At 43.4% G+C, this 21,239-nt stretch overlaps 1 protein-coding gene across 1 annotated transcript in view; it reads right to left on the reverse strand.

Moving 5' to 3' along the window:
* Positions 1–21,239, reverse strand: part of MYO1D (myosin ID) — a 253,291-nt gene that overhangs the window by 108,395 nt on the left and 123,657 nt on the right. The window contains exons 7-14 of the mRNA XM_030220531.1: positions 18,318–18,434; positions 17,317–17,520; positions 13,493–13,638; positions 13,270–13,384; positions 12,729–12,899; positions 9,275–9,345; positions 3,733–3,807; positions 1,426–1,558 (exon numbers count right to left, since the gene is read on the reverse strand). Coding sequence (XP_030076391.1) covers positions 1,426–1,558; positions 3,733–3,807; positions 9,275–9,345; positions 12,729–12,899; positions 13,270–13,384; positions 13,493–13,638; positions 17,317–17,520; positions 18,318–18,434 — 1,032 coding nt within the window. The remainder of the gene's footprint in view (positions 1–1,425; positions 1,559–3,732; positions 3,808–9,274; positions 9,346–12,728; positions 12,900–13,269; positions 13,385–13,492; positions 13,639–17,316; positions 17,521–18,317; positions 18,435–21,239) is intronic.

Genomic DNA, 21,239 nt, shown 5'->3' on the forward strand with positions numbered 1-21,239 from the left:
TCATAAGCTGTAACTTTCATTATATTAATACGTTGTTGTGGCTATGTTTGCTAGATGTATCTGCATTCATTTGAAAATTTGAATAAAATGTATTGAACTAAAAAAAAAAAAAAAAAAAGAACATAGGAATAACTATCCTGAGTCAGATCAAGGGACAATCTAGCCCAGGTAAAAAGTACCTGGCATAAACCTAAAAAGTAGAAACTTTCCATGCTACCAATCCCAGCGCAAGCAGTGGCTTCCCCCATGCCAATCGGAATTACAGACTATGGACTTTTCCTCCAGGAACATGTCCAAACCTTTTTTTAAACCCAGATACACTAACCGCTGTTACCACATCCTCTGGCAATGAGTTCCACAGCTTAACTATTCGTTGAGTGAACAAATATTTCCTTCTATTTGTTTTACAAGTATGTCCATGTAACTTCATTCAGTGTCCCCTGGTCTTTGTACTTTTTGAAAAAGTGAAAAATCAATTCACTATTACCAATTCTACACCACTCAGGAATTTATTACCTCAATCATATCTCTCCTCAGCCATCTCTTCCAAGCAGACGAGGACTAACCTCTTTAGCAAAGAAAAGCGACCAAAATGACAAAGGGGATTGAACTCCTCTCATATGAGGAACGGCTAAAGAGGTTAGGGATCTTCAACTTGGAAAAGAAACAGATGAGGGGAGATATGATTGAGGTCTACAAAATCCTGAGTGGTGTAGAGCGAGTAGAAGTAAATTGATTTTTCACTCATTCCAAAAGTACAAAGACTGGGGGACACTCAATGAAGTTACATGGAAATACTTTTAAAACAAATAGGAGGAAATATTTTTATGCGCAATGAATAGTTAAGTTCTAGAACTCTTTGCCGGAGGATGTGGTAACAGGAGTTAGTGTATCTGGGTTTAAAAAGGTTTGGACAAATTCCCGGAGGAAAAGTCCACAGTCTGCTACTGAGACAGTCATGGGAAGCAACTGCTTGCCCTGGGATTTGTAGTATGGAGTGTTGCCATGAATTGGGTTTCTGCCAGGTACTTGTGACCTGGATTGGCCACTGTTTGGAAAACAGGATACTGGGCTAGATGAACCATTGGTCTGACCCAGTATGGCTACTCTTATGTTCCTTGCAAATGCATAGTTAAGGATCGGGACAGGTTTACAGACACTCTCAACCTGATGAGTTTCTTAAGGATCTGAATGAAGGTCCTGTTTTTCTCCCTCTCAATTTACGTTGGCTATAGGTCATTTGGGATTTTTTCATCTTTTTCTTTTTTTCTTTTTTTGTTTGTTTGTTCTTCCCCCTCTTCCAAATACTACGGCTTGGTTATTGTTTATGTACTTGGAAATCCAATTTTCTTGAGTTGTTTTTGATATTTATATTAGAAATATTCTAATAAAATAAAATTTACACAAAACTGGAGTGTGGCTTACCTTAGAAGCCAGGTTGTCTACCAAGGCGATCATGGAATTTTTGAACAGGGTGGCAGCTGTCAAAGGCCGCTTGGTCACCTCAGTGATACTCAGCTTCCCTTCCGGCCACATCCCCTTCAGTACAGGATTGGAGCTGAAAGTCAAGGGGGACAGAAATCAGGGTTTCCATCAAAACTCATTTCTTCACCAATTCACTCCAGAATTCATGACATTAGTTAATATAACAATAATCTTTTCTGTATTGTGAATCTATCAATATGTATACTATTTTTAGTTTATTTGCTAATCTGTTACTCTCAGCCACTTCATCATACCACTTCACTATTGCAGAAATTCAAACTGTGTATTTTTAATCTAAACTGTAAGTCACATTGAACTCGAACTTCTTTTCAGGACAATGTGGGATATAAATAAATAATAATAAAACTGGCCTGTGACTGGGGTGCAGAGAATATTTCTGGGATTTAAGTTAAGTGTCACTGCTCTGGGTTTTTAGCAATGGTTAGTACCAGAGGAGGAAACTGACTCTGTTCTTGGTGGTCAACCACTGGCACTGACCTAAAGACCTTTAACAGGAAGACAGTTTGGTAGCCATGGGAGATTACTGCAGCATTATTCCTGAGATAATCAGGGCACAATACAGTAATTAATGGTACTGTAATATATATATTATCTAGCTATATATTTCGGGTCCAATATTCAGCTGGGGTCCATCAGTGCTTTGACGACCACCACCAGCGTTAAAAGCCAGAAATTCAGTGCTAGGCCACAACTGGACTCTGGCACTAAATTTCTGGGTATAGGGAGCCGGCTAGAACATAGCCGGTTAAATGCCCACTTGGGGGCCCTCTTACTAAGACGAGTTGATGCCTAGGTATGTACGACGAGCGTCAAATTAGAACTACCGCCCGGTTTACCAAATGCCCAAGACATTAATTCTAATTTCTACACGTGTCCAAAACGCAAGGCAGAAAATAACTTCTATTTTCTACCGCATGGCGCTAACTGGGCTGTAATCAGCAGTGATGATTACCGCCCAGTCAGCGTGTGAGACCTTACCACTAAGTCAATGGGTGGCAGTAAGGTCTCAGGCCCAAAATGGACGCGCGCTGATTTTAATTTTGCCGCACATCCATTTCCGGCAAAAAAAAGGGGGGCCTTTTTTCCAGGCGTGCTGAAAAAGGGACCTGTGCGTGTCCAATACACGCGTCTACACCAGCTCATGCCCATTTTTCAGCTCACCTTAGTAAAAGGGCCCCTTAACCGGCTAAGTGCTGACTCCACCCCTCAGAATGCCCCCCAAAATAGCTGGTTTCGGCTTGGGCACCAGGGGCGTAGACAGGCAACAGATTTTGGGGTGGGCCTAGGCAAGAAGTGGGTGGGCACCAAGTGTTGTCCTCCCCCAACCCCAACAAAAAAAAATCTCTCAGATGGCTGGAAAACGCTTCTTTCCACCTTGGCAGTCTGCAGCAGGTATGCGCTGAAAACTGAGCATGTGCAGGTGCCAGTATCATGGAGAGTAGCATTTTCATTACCATCAGGGAGAAGTCTTCAGCTGGTGGAGCTTGGGATCCCCATCAGCTACCGCTAAAGTGTGCTGCTGTTGGGTGGGCCTGAGCCCTACGCGGGTGGGCCCTGGCCCACCCAGGCCTACCTGTGGCTACGCCACTGTTAAGTACTATTCAGTGAAGTGTTAGCCCTGAACAGGCGATTTAACTGGGCATTTTCAGCAGCACTTCACTGTTGTCCATATTGGGCCTTTTTTTTTTTTAATTTAATTTTTGTGCAAACAGAAAAGAATCTCCTGGCCATTTAAACTCTTTTGACTAATCTGGCCATTTTTGTTTGTTTGTTTTTAATTGTAGCACTAGCCAACCAGGCAGTGCTGAGTAAATTTGTGCGGTCACAAATCTCTTCCTTAAATGCCGACCTCGTAAGCTGGCGCACAGAAAAAGTCTGGCAACCTGACACAGCAGAAATTGAGCAGATTTCCTCTATCTCAGGAGAATTTCAATTACCAACGCTCATGATATCTTAAACTCAGACAGCATCAAATCAAATCAGTTCTTTTATACCACTAATATCCCCTTTCCAGGGTTCAGTGCAGTTTACATTCTTGGTGAATATAAACCCCACTGGAAAGCAAGCATCAGGAAAGCAAGCAGACACACTGCATTCTCATGGCCACAAAAGTGTCTTCACAGCTTGTGGTTCACAGCTCTCCTAGCCCTGGCCATTTTTTCCTCTTATTCCAATATTCATCAATGAAGGCGAGCAGAGGATGGGGGTCAAAACTTCTCCACTTACCTGTTATAAAGCAGGCGCTTGAAATCTTGGAATAAGGTGTCCTTGTTCTTGTCGATAAAGCCAATAACGGAGTAACTACAGCAAAGAGAAAGGGGAGGGGGGGGGGGAATCAATGTTCCTGCATCCCACAGCACCAGGCAGACTGCAAACAACAGCCATGAATATTAAAAAAAAACGATCTGGGTTTATAAATTGCAGCTTTCATCAGAATCGGATTCTAGCATGCCTCTGTCATTTATGAGCACAGTCACCTCTAGGGTGAAACATCTGCCCAACAGTAAATCCTGTTATATTGATTGTAAGCTCTGTTGACTAGGGACCATCTTTTACATGTTTGTGTACAGTGCTCTGTACGTGTTGTAGTGCTATAGACATAAGCAGTAGTAGTAGTTGACAATAGAGGCCGAACTGGCTCATGATCTGTGCAGGTTACAAATACCTCGACCAGGGGCGTAGCCAGACCTCGATAGGGAGGGGAGGCCAGAGCCCAAAGTGGGGGAGGGGCACATTTTGGCTTGCCTCCCCACTGCCGCCCCCCCCCCCACACCACCGCAACATGGTACCTTGGCTGGTGGGGGTTCCCAACCCCCGCCAGATGAAGCGTTTGTCCAGTGCTGGTCTCACATTGCCTACCCTGCTCTGTTCTCAGTCGTTCCGTGCGCGCTCATTTTAATGAAACTGTGTTCCACTAAAATGAGCGTGCATGGCGCGACTGAGAAGAGCAGGGTAGGCAATATGGAGAGACCAGAACGGAACAAACACTTCAGCTGGCGGGGGTTGGGGACACCTGCCAGCCAAATCAGGGGCCCCCAGAGCCAATTTGGGGGGGCCCAGGCCTCCGTGGACCCCCCCGTAGCTATGCCACTGACCTTGACTCAGTCAGTCTCCAACGTTCCCTGAAGCCCAACACCCTCCTCAGATGAGGACGGATAAGCCCCGAGGAAGGAAGAGAACTCAAAGGGGAAAAATCTGTAAGTGGGCACCACATGTCAGGCGCCATGCTCGGGCAAGCTTAGTGCCAATTATATAATGACACCTGTGTGCACAAATGCCATTAGAGTACCGCCTGAGCCCAAAGATGTGTGTAACAGGTGCAGGTCACAGGCAGGCTTAAGTGAGTGCTTGTAAGTGTTCCATGATCTGCAGACAACCGACACTTTTCTGTAAGTCAGGGCTGTCCAATGGACTGTTGCTAGTGGAATAGCAACATTCCATGTAGAATCTCCAATAGTATCTATTTTATTTTTGTTACATTTGTACCCTGTGCTTTCCCACTCATGGCTGGCTCAATGCAGCTTACATGGGGCAAAGGAGGGTTAAGTGACTTGCCCAAAGTCACAAGGAGCTGCCTGAGCCTGAAGTGGGAATCAAACTCAGTTCCTCAGTTCCCCAGGACCAAAGTCCACCACCCTAACCACTAGGCCACTCCTTCAATAAACAATTTATTAATCTTACACTATCCTATCCTCTCACCTCCACTCATACCTCCCACCCCACACCTCAGTGAAATTGTCTGAACAAACATTCTTAAAACAAAAGCAGAAGAATAATGCTGTTTTTAAGACTGAGGAGTTCATGCAACATGTATCTTCAACGTGTATCCCATATAATAACGATGGGAGAGTCAGTTGTAAGCCCACTTGTTCGGTCGTTTTGCACCACTTACGACCTCTAGAGTGCTACGATTGCTGCAGGGGCAATTGTGTTTGCGTGGTGTCTTAGAAGGGTTCAAGCGTCATGATGAGGCAAGTCGGTTCGAGTTCCAACCTGACTAAGCTGAGAAAGTTGAGTTGTATTTGGTATTTTTAAAGTCATCACCCCTGAAGACGCTTAGAGCGAAACACAATTGTGTTGGGCTTTGATACAGCCAGAAAGGAATGGCATAAGGTGCACAGTGTAATTGTTGGACATATTGGTGAAAAAAGGTGTAGGAGGAAAGGATTGTACAGTTCAGTGAAGACAAGATTGTGAAGGAGAGGTGGGAGTGGCGGCAGCTCTCCAGAGGACACTAGAAGGAAGTATTTGCAGCAATCGTAGCACTCCAGGAATCCTTGTAATTGTGTGATGAAACCTCAGGGGTACTTTTGTTTTTCCTCTGACCCAAAGCAACATGGATTTTCTAAACTGGCTCTCTCATTTAGGAGACCCCAACCCACCCTGTGCTCTAACTCCATGGCTACAATTCATGTTGGGGGGGGGGGGGTTAGGAAAGAAGCATTGGTGTCAAGACAGCACCGAACTGGTTTATAATCTTTAAAAGTATGAGCTGGATGTTCTGTGGGAATGTTGTGTTCTGAATTTCCCCTGTGTAGAGGATTTTCTTATTGCAGTGTCACAAGTACATAAGTATTGCCATAATGGGAAAGACCAAAGGTCCATCAAGCCCAGCATCCTGTTTCCAACAGTGGTCAATCCAGGTCACAAATACCTGCTTATCTCAGAAATAGTGAATTTTCTCCTGGTCCATTTAATAATGGTCTATGGACTTTTCCTTTAGGAAGCCGTCCAAACCTTTTTTAAACTCCGCTAAGCTAACTGCCTTTACCACATTCTCTGGCAACAAATTCCAGAGTTTAATTACACGTTGAGTGAAGAAACATTTTCTCCGATTTGTTTTAAATTTACTACATTGTAGCTGAATCGCATGCCCCCTGGTCCTAGTATTTTTGGAAAGCGTAAACAGACGCTTCACATCTACCCGTTCAACTCCACTCATTTTATACACCTCTATCATATCTCCCCTCAGCCGCCTTTTCTCCAAGCTGAAGAGCCCTAGCCGCTTTAGCCTTTCCTCATAGGAAAGTCGTCCCATCTCCTTCATCATTTTCGTCACCCTTCTCTGCACCTTTTCTAATTCCACTATATCTTTTTTGAGATGCGGCGACCAGAATTGAACACAATATTCGAGGTGCGGTTGCACCATGGAGCAATACAAAGGCATAATAACATCCTCATTTTTGTTTTCCATTCCTTTCCTAATAATACCTAACATTCTATTTGCTTTCTTAGCCGCAGCAGCACACTGAGCAGAAGGTTTCAACGTATCATCAACGACGACACCTAGATCCCTTTCGTGGTCCGTGATTCCTAACGTGGAACCTTGCACGACGTAGCTATAATTCGGGTTCCTCTTTCCCACATGCATGACTTTGCACTTGCTCATATTAAACGTCATCTGCCATTTAGACGCCCAGTCTCCCAGTCTCTTAAGGTCCTCCTTATAATTTTTCACAATCCTCCCGCGATTTAACGACTTTGAATAACTTTGTGTCATCAGCAAATTTAATCACCTCACTAGTTACTCCCATCTCTAGGTCATTTATAAATATGTTAAAAAGCAGCGGTCCCAGCACAGACCCCTGGGGAACCCCACTAACTACCCTTTCTCCATTGAGAATACTGACCATTTAACCCCACTCTCTGTTTTCTATCTTTTAAACAGTTTTTAATCCACAATAGAACACTACCTCCTATCCCATGACTCTCCAATTTCCTCTGGAGTCTTTCATGAGGTACTTTGTCACACGCCTTCTGAAAATCCAGATACACAATATCAACCGGCTCCCCTTTATCCACATGTTTGTTCACCTCTTCAAAGAAATGTAGTAGATTGATGAGGCAAGATTTCCCTTCACTAAATCCATGTTGACTTTGTCTCATTAATCCATGCTTTTTAATATGCTCTGTAATTTTGTTCTTAATAATAGTCTCTACCATTTTGCCTGGCACCGACGTCAGACTCACCGGTCTATAATTTCCCAGATCTCCTTTGGAGTCTTTTTTAAAAAATCGGCGTTACATTGGCCACCCTCCAATCTTCCGGTACCACGCTTGATTTTAAGGATAAATTACATATTTCTAAGAATAGCTCCGCAAGCTGGTTTTTAGGTTCTGTCAGTACTCTGGGATGAATACCATCCGGTCCAGGAGATTTGCTACTCTTCAGTTTGTAGAACTGCCCCATTACATCCTCCAGATTTACATAGAATTCATTAAGTTTCTCTGACTTGTCAGCTTCGAATAACATTTCCGGCACCCAAATCTTGCTCGGTGAAGACCGAAGCAAAGAATTCATTTAATCTCTCCGCTACGGCTTTGCCTTCCCTAATCGCTCCTTTTACTCCTGGTCATCTAGCGGTCCAATCGATTCTTTTGCCGGCTTCCTGCTTTTAATATACCTAAAAAAAATTTTACCATGTGTTTTTTGCCTCCCACACAATCTTTTTTTCAAAGTCCCTCTTAGCCTTCCTGATCAACGCTTTGCATTTGACTTGACATTCCTTATGCTGTTTCTTATTATTTTCAGTCGGTTCCTTCTTCCATTTTCTGAAGGATTTTCTTTTAGCTCTAATAGCTTCCTTCAGCTCACTTTTTAACCACGCCGGCTGTCATTTGGTCTTCCGTCCTCCTTTTTTAATACGCGGAATATATTTGGCCAGGGCTTCCAGGATGGTGTTTTTGATGCAAATTTTTGACCCTTGCAGTCGCTCCTCTAAGTTTTTATTCACCATTCTTCTCATTTTATCATAGTCTCCTTTTATAAAGTTAAACACTAACGTATTTGATTTCCTATGTATACTTACTTCAAAGCTAATATCAAATCCGATCATATTATGATCACTGTTATCAAGCGGCCCCAGCACCATTACCTCCCGCACCAGATCATGCGCTCCACTACGGACTAGGTCTAGAATTTTTCTCTCTCTCGTCGGCTCCTGTACCAGCTGCTCCATAAAGCTGTCCTTGATTTCATCAAGGAATTTTACCTCCCTAGCATGTCCCGATATTACATTTACCCAGTCAATATCAGGGTAATTGAAATCACCCATTATTATTGTGTTGCCCAGTTTGTTTGCGTCCCTAATTTCCTTTAACATTTCTGCATCCGTCTGTTCATCCTGGTCAGGCGGACGGTAGTACACTCCTATCACTATCCTTTTCCCCTTTACACATGGAATTTCAATCCACAGTGAATCCAAGAAGTGTTTTGTTTCCTGCAGAATTTTCAATCTATTTGATTCAAGGCTCTCGCTAATATACAATACTACCCCCTCCACCAATTCAATCCACCCTATCACTACGATATAATTTGTACCCTGGTATGACAGTGTCCCACTGATTATCCTCCTTCCACCAGGTCTCTTTGTATATATGTATTTTTTGCAGATGTTTACTTACTTTAAGATAATTTCTTTTTCAAGAAAATTCTTTAAAATAGTGTAAAACAGAGACATATTTAAGTGTCTCAATTTTACAGTATTTTAAAGAATATTCTTGAAACAGAAATAATCTTAACGTAAGTAAACATCTGCAGAGACTGCAATAAGAAAATCCTCTGCACAGGGGAAATTCAGAATACAACATTCCCATGGAACATCCAGCTCATACTTTTTAGAAGGTTCCCTGCTTTGGGGTACTGAGTACCTCTGCCAGGGATGGCGGCAGCATGCCTAGTCCTGTGCCCCTCAGTCAGTGCGACTATGTGAACTGCACACCAGCTACCCTGAGCGCCTTTCAGTTCAAGGGAGAAAGGAGAACTTACACCACATCTCCAGCGTAGTGCTTGATCCGGAAATCACGGTCAAACTCCAGGATTTTGTCTGTGGCACAGACCTGCGAAGAGAAGGCAAGCTGTGACTCTGGCTCGTGACATGAATACAGCAGAGACAGCTAGCGAGACATACTGGATTGCTGCAGGGTTATTTAAAGAGTGTATATTTGGTAGGATGGTAAGGGCAGGGGATGGGGAGGTTCTCTGTATTGCGGTCCAGGGAGAAGGGCGACACTGTAAAGGCTCAGCAGTTCCAGGTCACTCCCTAGACTGCGACGGTCTGTTCACCTTTCACGAGCTTCATCACAGCTCCGTTATGATTCCAGTTTTTCAAAGGACAGGCTGCATTCATGATATACTTGTACCAAAGGATACATTTCTGCTTTCTCTCAGAGAAGGCAGAGCCATCAATAGCAGGCCGCCTCCTCCTCCTGTATGGCTAGTGCCCAAAAACAAGGCTTACAATACCAACAGCTTTCTTGATAGCCATGGAAAACAGACCTCTCTGTAGCCTTCTCCCACTTCCCAGACAAAAAGTACTTGAAGCAAGGCACAGAAGTGGGCATTAGGACTGTGTAAATAGGGCACAGCAGGTCTCAAACCTTCCAAGCATTGTTGGTTGGGGAGGGAGAGAAAGTGTGTAGATATTTGCAGCAAAGAAAGGCTGATATTCTGGCTCTGAGGCTGGGAGACAGCTCTCCTTCCTGCCCTTTGCCTCCGCATTTTTCAGATAGACAGCCTCTGCATTTTGTTGAAGCTGGTCAGAAATTGCATCATCCATTCGCATTTTTTTTTGGGTGGGGGGTCGTCCTCCGCTGCCCCCACCACCTAACCATTATGAAAACAATCTGACATATGAGAACCTGTTTCTTCTTCAGTAATCCTGTAGCACCATCTACTGGACACAAGATAAAGAGCAGCATTTCTGGGGATTGCAGCATGTAAGATGCAAGGAAGCCATGCTTTATAATTTGTCCTTCCAAAACCAAATCACCAAAGGAAGGGAAAAAAAAGGTGTTTTTTAAAACCCCACTACATGCACTAGTTTTATTCGCCATTCACAACAGCTGCACTAATTCCTTGAGGGAGACAATTTTATATCAAAAAGATTTTAGCTGTTGTGATATGTTCGGAATTGATGGTTTATAAATGTGTTAAATACGTTTTGGACCCAGCAAGCGACTCATAATTTGTATGCTCAACTCAAGTGAATGTTACCCTGTGAGATTTCCTTTCATTTACAAACCAATTCCTAATCCTCCATTGTCCCAGGTACAAAAACCTAAGATTGTGAACCCACTAGGGACAGAGAAAGTACCTGCATATAATACATGTAAATTACTTTGGTTGTACCACAAAATGGCAATATATCAAATCTATGACCCTTTAAGAAGAGTCACATCCACCTGTGTTGGGGAGTTAATTTCCAGGGTATAATCAGTATATGATTACATGAAGTCTCTGTCCGCTGATATTTAAACTACACCGTCAGCACGGCTTTATAATGCCGACTGTTGATCTGGGAACCAGTTTGGACAGCAATGCCACGTCATACTCATAGTTGGATTCTAGATTTTTGACTGATTGTACAGGATTCGCTCTTGAATATACCTTTTTCAATATTAGTTTTAGACTTGGATAAGAACTCAGCTCACCAAATCTGGAACTATTGCTAGGTTTATTGGGGGTGGGGGAGGGGGAGAAAAAGAAGAGGAGAATAAAAAAGATTTAAAAAAGACAAACTGTTGGATTGTTACGTGATTTCAAGGTTTTGCAGAGATTGCAATCTTTCTGTGAATCAGCTTTGGTTTGGAAGTACATTTGTTCTCAATAAAGGAATTGTTTTTAAACATGGTGATCATAGTGTTTAAAATTATACCCGAGTACTGGCGTTAGTATAGGGTGAAAGGAAGGTTATTCAGCACTGAAAATCCCAGTTTTTACCGCGGACCCTGATGCAGGAGTCGAAACCTTGGCCAAAGTTGGGCCGTGGTTAGTGGTGAGAGATTCAGCAGAATACTGGGCGACTTAAAAGATAAGTCTTTTTTCAACTTAAATCTAACAGCTTTTTTGGAAGAGTAAGTTTAAGTATGAGCAGGAGGTTTTTCAGCCGGTGATGAATGTGTTGGCTTCCCTTAAGTTAATCATTGTATTAACAACGGAGTGTCTTAACGTTTATTTGAGGCTTTTCCTCCTTAGACAATTTCACTACATCGTCAAACTGTAGATATCTCATATTTTTGATTGATTTATGAATGAAGTGATACTTGCTTCTGGGTGGTAGTTAGTGTAGGGTGGTCACAGGAAGTCATCTACATACTGCTGATTTTTTTTTTTATTATTAGCTATTAACAACATTTATTACAACAAATAACAAAACAAAGAAGAAAATACAATTTTTACCCTCACCAGGAAATACAAAACCAAATTATGGCCCACATCAGGATGCAAAAAGAAGCAAAAACAAAACCAGCACTTACTTCAGAGAAGCTGGCACACAAACAAAATTCAGCCTGGATATAACATACAGCCCCCATCTACCGATCCCTCTAATCAGAAGTTATCTGGGTCCTGTGGATATTCATTACCGGTTCCTGGATAACTATCCGGAAAAGTCAGGACAGCAAACTAATCCACCCAGGATGATAACCAATGAGAAAGATACAAAAACCTGACTTCGACAGGAAGCAATATCCTATCGGTGGTCACACCAGGATATAACAGTGTGGCAGACTGGATGGACCAGCTGCCCTTTCCATGCTGTCCAGTACTGTTGAGCGCACCCAAGGAAGGCTCCAATGCTCAAAGCTCCAGCAATACAGTGAACAGCGCCCGCCTCATACAGCAGGAACAGCGCAGAAAAATAGCCCTCCAATGCTCAAAGCTAAAGGCATTCAAATTATAGAGCGCTGTGAGACTGAAAGTAAGGGGGAAGAATGCACCTGGCACATGCGCACAAGAGCTTCATGGTAAATGCAGCTCTTGTGCTCATGCGCTTGGCAAACAATGAAGTGCAGCAAACATCAACACCATTCTTCTGCACCTTTAAATATAAGCTATTCAATTTCTTTTTCACTTGAAAGGCTTTAATTTAAGTGCAAAAAAAACAGGCACCAATGTGTGCTTTTGCTCAGACTCGCACACATTTCTCTCTCAGTACCAGAGCTTTCAGGTTTGCACTTCCAAAAGAAATCAAAAGAAATACTCTCTTCAACCCCCCCCAACACCAGCTCCAAGCTGGTGGTAGGTTTCCAGCGGTAAAAGCAGGGTTTGTTTGTGTGCTGTTCTGAGCATCAGTTTGACCACACCTAAATACAATTTGCAACTATCTCTGGCATGCATGTCTTTTCCCACACTAAAGCACGGATAACACTGATGCTAGTCCTGCGCTAATCAGTTCTAACGCTGGCATTAGGTTCTGAGCATCAGCCCCCAAGTGAGTTACCTTTCTGCTGGAATAGTGTGCATGCTTCCCTAGCTTGGTGCTCAGAGCCTCCAGGAACATCTCGTCCGTCACCTTTCCCACGTTCATGCAGGCGTCGTCCAGGATGGCGATAATCCCCTTGTGCTGCTGCTCCACCAGATCCACAATGATCTGATTGTTAAAGTAATCAATCTAAGGAAAGCGAGAGAAAAGCAAGAGTGATCTGGGGAGGTATGCGAGTGGTAAAGCCAGGAGTCAGAAGAGGAAAGTGAGAGAAAACAAGAAAACTGAATGACTGGAAAAAAACAGGAAGAAAAGAAGAGAGAAAATAAGAAAACTGCATGAGAAGCGGAGAGAAACAGGTGCGAGATGTGGGTGGTAAGAGGAACATGAGAGCATAGAAAAAGAAAGACAGAAAGAGAGAAGAGAAAACAAGAAAACTATTCGAGGACCAGAGAATCAAAATAACGGACAGGAAAGAAAAGGAAGGAGAGAGGGAGATTAAAGGTCCAGAAGAGGGACAGGGTAAGGGAGTGAAGGAGAGAGAATGCCAAGGACTCACATGCTTCCAGGGGATCCCTTCCCGTTGGTATTCCTCTTGCTCCTGCTTCAGCACTAGCTGGATGAAGAGCTGCTGAAGTTTCTCATTGCAGTAATTAATGCAGAACTGCTCAAAGCTGTGAATGCAAAATAATGTTAAAAAGGGAAGAACGAGGAGAGCAGTGCTTCAAAGTCAGCCAGCGAGCAGGAGCACTGCAGACTTCAGGGCATGAAGTCACCCTCACCTGTTGCTGTCAAAGATCTCAAAGCCGTATATGTCTAAGACCCCAATGACCGTGTTCTTGCCGTGCACGGAAACATCGCAGTTCTTCACCTCGATCACATCGTTGATGCGTGTCACTATCCAGCAGAAGAGGCGCTCGTAGATGGCCTATCAGTAGGGAAGAGCGAGAGACCACTTTTAGTGTTAACTTCTGGCACATCTCTCTGCCACTAGATTTTTATTTTAGTTACATTTGTAACCCGCGCTTTCCCACTCATGGCAGGCTCAATGCGGCTTACATATACAGGTACTTATTTGTACCTGGGGCAATGGAGGGTTAAGTGACTTGCTCAGAGTCACAAGGAGCTGTTTTTTTAAAAAGCACCCAGTGTCAAAGTGATGTACGTTTTCAGGCTAGCCAGTGAGTTTGGCTGTTTCTAGCAAATATAACCATGACTCGTGCATATGAAGAGTACTAGACAGCTATTTATATGTCCTACAGTGTCAAAATATTCTCCCTCCCATGAGAACACAGGTCTGCCCTGCTTTCTTGAGCAATAAGAATCAAAAAGGTAAAACAGAAGCATCTGTCATTCCTAAGAGCAGTGAAGAATAACTCGATGCGTTTCCTACCATCAGGACCTGGTGCTATCCCTTTTACCTACCTCATCAAGACCTTCTGTCTCAACTGGTTAACACAAATTCATGGATGACTGGGGAAATTTGGAAGCGGTGGCTAAAGGAGTTAGACAATAGAATGCAGGCACAAAAGCGTCAGATTTTGTTGCTTTGTGATAATTGTGCTGCACACAGTGGTGATGTCAGGCTGTCTAACGTCAAGGTGGTCTTCCTGCCACCAAACACTACCTCTCTGATCCAACCTATGGATCAGGGCATAATAGCCAATTTCAAACAACATTATCGGGCTCTTGTGCGACGTCGTCTGATGAGCATTATGGTTGACCAGACTGACAAGGATAAACGAGCTGCTGAACTGGCTCGTAATCTATCACTGTTGGATTCCCTACATATGCAGAAAGAAGCCTGGAATCATGTTACACAGGCAACCATTGTGAACTGCTACAAGCGGGCAAGCTTTGTTAAGGATGTGGAGAGGGACGAAACAGATGCAGCTGTTGCAAACGCGTCAGATGAATAGGCTATTGACATCCCAGCCGGTGTTACTCGAACATATCTTAATCTCCACTACCCACACAAGAAAGGACTCAAATACAGAACAACATATGTATCCAGCTTCTCCTATTTAAGCGCACAACTATGGAATGCACTACCAAAAACTACCTAAAGTTCCAGAAAAAACTAAAAACGAACCTGTTCCAAAAGGCATACCCCACCAACCCAACATAAGAACCAGAGAACCTGCTACACAATAACACCAAGAACTTAATGGACTCACCCCAATCTCCCTCTTCCTACCTAATGTTTCCCAATGTATCTACCGTATATGAACCATACTCTACCACAATCACACCTTGTACTTGTACTATGTATTTGTTCAGACCGGAACCGGCGAACACCACTACGGTACTATGTAAGACACATTGAGCCTGCAAATAGGTGGGGAAATGTGGGATACAAATTGTAACAAATAAATAAATAATAGCCAATTAAAATATGACCCACAGATGCATATATGTGCCCATCTGCATGTAAAGGCCCAAATCCTGCCCATGTGCTATTCCGTAAATACATGCATGTTACACAGCACATATTTTAGAAGGAGAGGGAGGTGGAGTCTGGGCACAGTGTGGCAGAACTCAACACTTCTACACGTAATGTTTAGAACACTAATCATTTATGCGCAAGAACTATAGAGCTTGGTTAAGTGCTCGTGTCTAAATTATAGGTGCAAATTTCGTCTATTACACTAGTATTCTATAGAGGAAAGTAGGTGCCTAGTTCCTTTTCTACAAAGGGGGTCTATATACAGGGCCACCAAGAGGGAGGACGGGGGGGGTGGGGGGGCAAGATTCCCCGGGCCCAACCTCCAAGGGGGGCCCAGCCATAAATATCGCAATGGAATGGCACAAATGGCTTTTGCCACCCCAGCTTTACAAGCAAACCAGCATTAAATTATCTCCCCCCCCCCCCCCCCCCCGACCGGTTCAGTTTCTCTTTTACCTTTCTCTCCTCCTCCCCTTGGTAGTGTTCATGCAGGCTACTGGCAGCATGAAAAAAGAAATTAACCTGCCTCCGGCTGGCCTCGGAAGTGTTCCCTCTGCTTTGTCCCACCTCCTCTGACACAACTTCCTGTGTTCGCACAGGTGGGACACAGCAGAGGAAACAAACATGTTGGGGGCCAGCCAGAGGCAAGTTGCTTCTTTTGTGATACTGCCAGCAACCTGCAGGAACACTGCAGAGGGTAGGAGGAAAAGACGAGAGATATTGAACAAGGTGAGGGGGTAGCGCCAGTGGCAGGCAAAAATATTTTTCTACAGCAGGACCATGTGAAACTCTTTGCCGGGGCAGATCAGGCTGATGTCAGATACTAGTCAATTTTAAAAATTACTAAAAACACACTTGTTCTGTTTAGCACTTTAGAGCTGAAAATTTATGAGTATGCTTCTTAGCAGTCTCTGGAGGTTAATTTATGTTGTAGAAGATGGAATGTGCTTTTAATGTAATTTGTATGTTTTTGTATTAATTTGTTTTGGATTATGTATGTTTCCCTATTATCCGCATAGTTTTATGCGGAATATAAATGAAAAAACTAAACTAAACTTAGAAAAAAAGAACACTGAGGGGGGATATGATTGAGGTCTATAAAAGCCTGAGTGGTGTAGAATGGGTAAAAGTGAATTGATTTTTCACTCTTTCAAAATGTTCAAAGACCAGGGGGCACTCAATGAAGTTACATGGAAATACTTTTAAAACAAATAAGAGAGAATAGTTAAGCTCTGTAACTTGCTGCCAGAGGATGTGGTAACAGTGGTTAGCATATCTGGGTTTAAAAAAGGTTTGGCCAAGTTCCTGGAGGACAAGTCCATAGTCTGTTATTGAGATGTACATGGGGGAAGCCACTGCTTGCCTCGGGATTGGTCGCATGGAATGTTGCTACTCTTTGGGATTGGCCACTGTTGGAAGCAGGCTACTGGGCTAGATGGACCATTGGTCTGCCCCAGTATGGCTATTCTAATGTTTATAAACTCCAGATTGCATATAAATGTCAGTTTTCAAGTCCAATACATGAATATATCGACAAACATGTATCAATGACCATATGCCAGCTACGCGCTATTCTGTTAAGTGTGTGCCAATCTTCGATGGCCCATACTTTGCAGGTGGACGTTCACATGGGCGGAGTTTGGGCACAGAATGGGTGGGGCACATGATTACATGCATAATCAGCCCAATGTCCTGGAACGTTCTACCAAGGCATCTAAAGGAGATTGACGACCACCAACTATTCAAGAAATCCTTAAAAACATTTTTATTCGAGAAAGCTTATCCTATCAACTAACACTTAATCCCCACCTACCCCAAATAGTCTATACCCGTTGCTACTTCAATCTAATCATGCATCCTTGTGTAATCCTACTGTTCTTTCCCGTCTTTCTGACCTGTCGTGTCCTTACCCTCCTTGCATTGTAACCTTTTGTAACACTGTAAGCCACATTGTGCTCGCTCTAGTGGGAAAATGTGGGGTATAAATGTACCACAAATAAATAAATAAATAATACAGAATACTATGATTAACATGCGCTGTTTCATAATCTAGGTGCGAGCATTTACTATGGTTGGTGTAAATGCACCTTCCTGGCACCTAAAAAGAGGCACCCTTATAGAATTATTCTCAAAGAGCGGTACGGGGAAAACAGGGGTTACCTTTGCAAATGCATCCCTGCCATAGGTTGCTTCCTGTTCCGTGTGCTGCTTATCAATGACATCGCGGCCAGTGGCCACCGTGCGGAACAGCAGGGCCTTCTCCACCAAGTCTGTCTTGGTGGACAACAGATCCGCAATGACCGACACCACTTTGCTGTTCTCAATCAGGGGAGTGTCCCCGTCCACCACAAACTTTAGATTCCCCTAGGAAGGGAAAGAATGTAAACATTAAGGCAGGTTTCAGCACTCAGGATCCGCAGTGGACCTCACCATCTGCTGAAAGAAAATTCTCTGGTTACTACCCAACCCAGAGCTCTAGAGCTTCTAGGTACCAAAACAAAGCCTCAGTGTGCCAAAGTCACAAAAACCAGCTTCTTGCGGGCTCCCATTTTGTTCAGCCTGAAATTAGTCTTCTAATTCCAGTACATTGGGGTTTGCATACATTGTAATCTAGAGCATCTCCTCCCCTCCCACCCAACCTAGATCTACTTGTGAGGCACATCGGGCTCAACCAACACATCAGTAGGGGCTTGAAGCCTAGATCTGCACTCATGCCTCAGTTCCCATCAAACAGTTTTGAAATCTCATTCATATTCTGTATGTACATGCGAGTTTCCTTAGCTATTAACGATGGTGGTACGGGATTAACACTTGGCCTTCCAGAACTCTCAGCACCAAGCCACATTCACATCCAGGGCATTCCCAGCAGATCACTGCATAAAGCGTCATTAGCTACAGTGAAATCAATTCCATCTTTCAAATAAAACATTGCAAACACTAATTTTACAAGAAAGCAACATTTTAAATGCATGGTGACTGTGGACTTCGACTGAAGCACCAATGCAGAAGCACCTTCCAGCAATGTAACTGACCATGTAAACGGCACGATCCAAGCAAAACATAGCTAGTTAAGGAACTAAACTAGGTCGCAGTTTTCAGAGTTCTTTTTACACACTTCTGGCCCGATTATATTTTAACCCACTGCCTCGACACCGACTCACCAAGTGCAGGATGGCAGCTAAGATTTTGTAAACGGTCTGAATCTCCTCAGGCTTGAAGCCGATCACTTTCATGGCGTCCGCAACAGCTTTGAAATCAGCTCCATCGCTGATGGAAGACTGCAGGGAGAAAGCAAGGAGGACACAGAGGGTCACCTAGGAATAGCCACAGAGTTAGCATCAAAGCTTGGGACAGTGGGGAGGGAAAGAGAGCTCAAGCAGAGGTAAGAGCCAGGGGAAGGCCCCCAGTGATGAAGAAATTAAAAAAAGAGATAGGGCAAGATGGATTCATAAAACAGACAGATATACTGGTGTCAGGGGTTTAGCCAGACCTCGATGAGAGGGGGGGCAGAGCCCAAGGGGGGGCACATTTTGGCCTCCTTTCCGCTGCTGCCTTTCTGCCACCACTTCCCCCCCGCAGTCGCTGCCTCCTCCCTACCGCCACCACTTCTGCCCCCACCCCGCTACTGCGAAGGTACCTTGGCTGGCAGGGGTCGCGCATGCTCAATTTCATTAAAACGAGCATGCGGGGCGCCAGGCAATATGAGACCAGCACGGGACAAATGCTTTAGCTGGCGGGAGTTGGGGACCCTCGGCAGCCAATCCGGGGGCCCCAGAGCCAATTTGGGGGGCCCAGACCCCCTGTAGCTACGCCAATAACTGGGGTTGATATTCAGTTAACTGGTTAGAGGCTCTTATCCAGTTAACTCATTCTGACTGAGCCCCAAGCGAATAGTCAACGGAACTTACCAGGATAGTCCTGCTGAATATTCCCTCTAATTGCTAATATCAAAACTGGCATTGTGTAGGCAGTCCAGAGACAGAGCTGGCACTTATCCAGATACATTAACTAGGCAGATAGTTATTTACGTAGTCATATCTGTCCAATTTAAACATCCAGTTAAGGGCTGAATACTCGCACCTATTCTGGCTGTCCGCACATACCCAGACACTGTGTCCAATTCCAGTCACCGCATCTCAAAAAAGATATAGTGGAAGAAAAAGTACAGAGAAGGGTGACAAAAAAGATAAAGGGAGATGGGACGACTTCCCTATGAGGAAAGGCTAAAGCAGCTAGGGCTCTTCAGTTTGGAGAAGAGACAGCTGAGGGGAGATATGATAAAGGTCTATGAAATAATGAGTGGAGTGGAATGGGTAGATGTGAATCACTTGTTTACTCTTTCCAAAAATACTAGGACTAGGGGGTACGCAATGAAGTTACTAAGTAGTAAATTTAAAACAAATTGGGGATAAAATTTCTTCACTCACTGTGTAACCAAACTCTGGAATTTGTTGGCAGAGAATGTGGTAAAAGCAGTTAGTTTAGTAGGTATTATAAACGTCCAAACGCCATTACTAAGATGGACTTGGGAAAATCCACTGCTTATTTCTAGGATAACTAGCAAAAAACCTGTTTCTGTTCTGGGATTTTGTCAGGTATTTGTGACCTGAATTGGCCACTGTTAGAAACAGAATACTGGGCTTGATGGACCTTCGGTCCCATCCTAGTATGGCAACGCCTATGTTCTTATGTAATGCCAGTATCCGGACATAGCCAAGCATTGAATATCCAGGCATAATTTGGTGGCAGCAGTAAGAATTTAAAAACCAAAAAAAACAAAAACCCCACTGACCATTGCTGGTTGAATATTACCCCCACTGTTTCCAACATTTCCAGCTTCCTATGGTAAGTGATTGACATGTTCCCTTTGTTGGAATGTAATTGTATTTTACATGCATTGCCTGTCACCTATTATTTCTCTGTGATTACTCTGTGACCTCTGATGTGAATTACTTAGAGAGGTCACACTGCTATGCAACTTCCTGTGGGGGTCAGACACAGCACATGCAGCACATGGAGCTCATGATCTCTCCTAACCTGAGAGGATCTATGGTGGTGTGAGCATCCATTACCATCTAAGCACATGGAAGGAGCTGATAAGACAAATGTATAATAATATGTATATATAAGCCTGTCTGATTATAATCAAACTACAAACTGTGAGTAAACAGATGTTTTGTTACTTCAACTTTAAAGTGACTCAGCAGTGAATTATTCAGGGGTGAATGAGAGAGATGAAGAAAGAAATTAACATTTCTAAAGCTGAAGCTGTGTGTACTAAAATCTGCTAATTATTTACTACAAATAATCCAACAAAAGGGTTATGGGCCCAGGGCCAGGAATTGAAAAAGAAGAGAAATATTACCAGGCAGAAAAAAAGGCCACATTTTTCTCTTAAGTTTTAAAGGAAAGATTCAGTCTGTCTCTCTCTCCCCCCACACAGCAGACAGAAGGCTAAGAAAATGGCTGAGGGAAGAAATTCACCATTGTTCTATTCTCTCAAGGTGCCTAAATTAACTGAGTTTAATTATCAGCAGTGGGAATTAAGATTCATATGTCTCCTTCGAGCAAAAGGATTAGATATATGCTTAGACCAAGACAGAACAGCTGAAAATATGGCTGAATGGGACAATGCAAACTATTATGTGAAGTGCATGCTTTTGGAAGCTCTCTCAGAGAAACAAGCCATATTAGTGGAGGGAAAAGATACACCAAAGGACATTTTATATAAACTGAGAACTATGTATGCAACTACATATGCAAAGCAGCAACCAATTTGGTTGGCAGAGTTGAATGAAACCAAATTAAGGGATAAAAGTAAATGTAATGATCACATTATGCATCTTATGTCTTCATTTCAAAAGCTAGAACTTTCTGGAATTCCCATGTGTGATGCATTGAAAAGAGCATTTCTTTTTACCTCACTATCAAAGAAGTTTGATGTTTTTAGGTCTGTAAATGAGGCCATTGAAGGGCAATCTTTTGAACAGGCAACATCAAAACTAAGGCAGGAATGCATAATAAATGATTCTGAGGAGATGTGTTCTCAAAGTCAGTCAGAGAGAAATGAAACAAATTTCTTG

Source organism: Microcaecilia unicolor, chromosome 12, assembly GCF_901765095.1.
Source record: "Microcaecilia unicolor chromosome 12, aMicUni1.1, whole genome shotgun sequence".
NCBI classification, from domain to species: domain Eukaryota; kingdom Metazoa; phylum Chordata; class Amphibia; order Gymnophiona; family Siphonopidae; genus Microcaecilia; species Microcaecilia unicolor.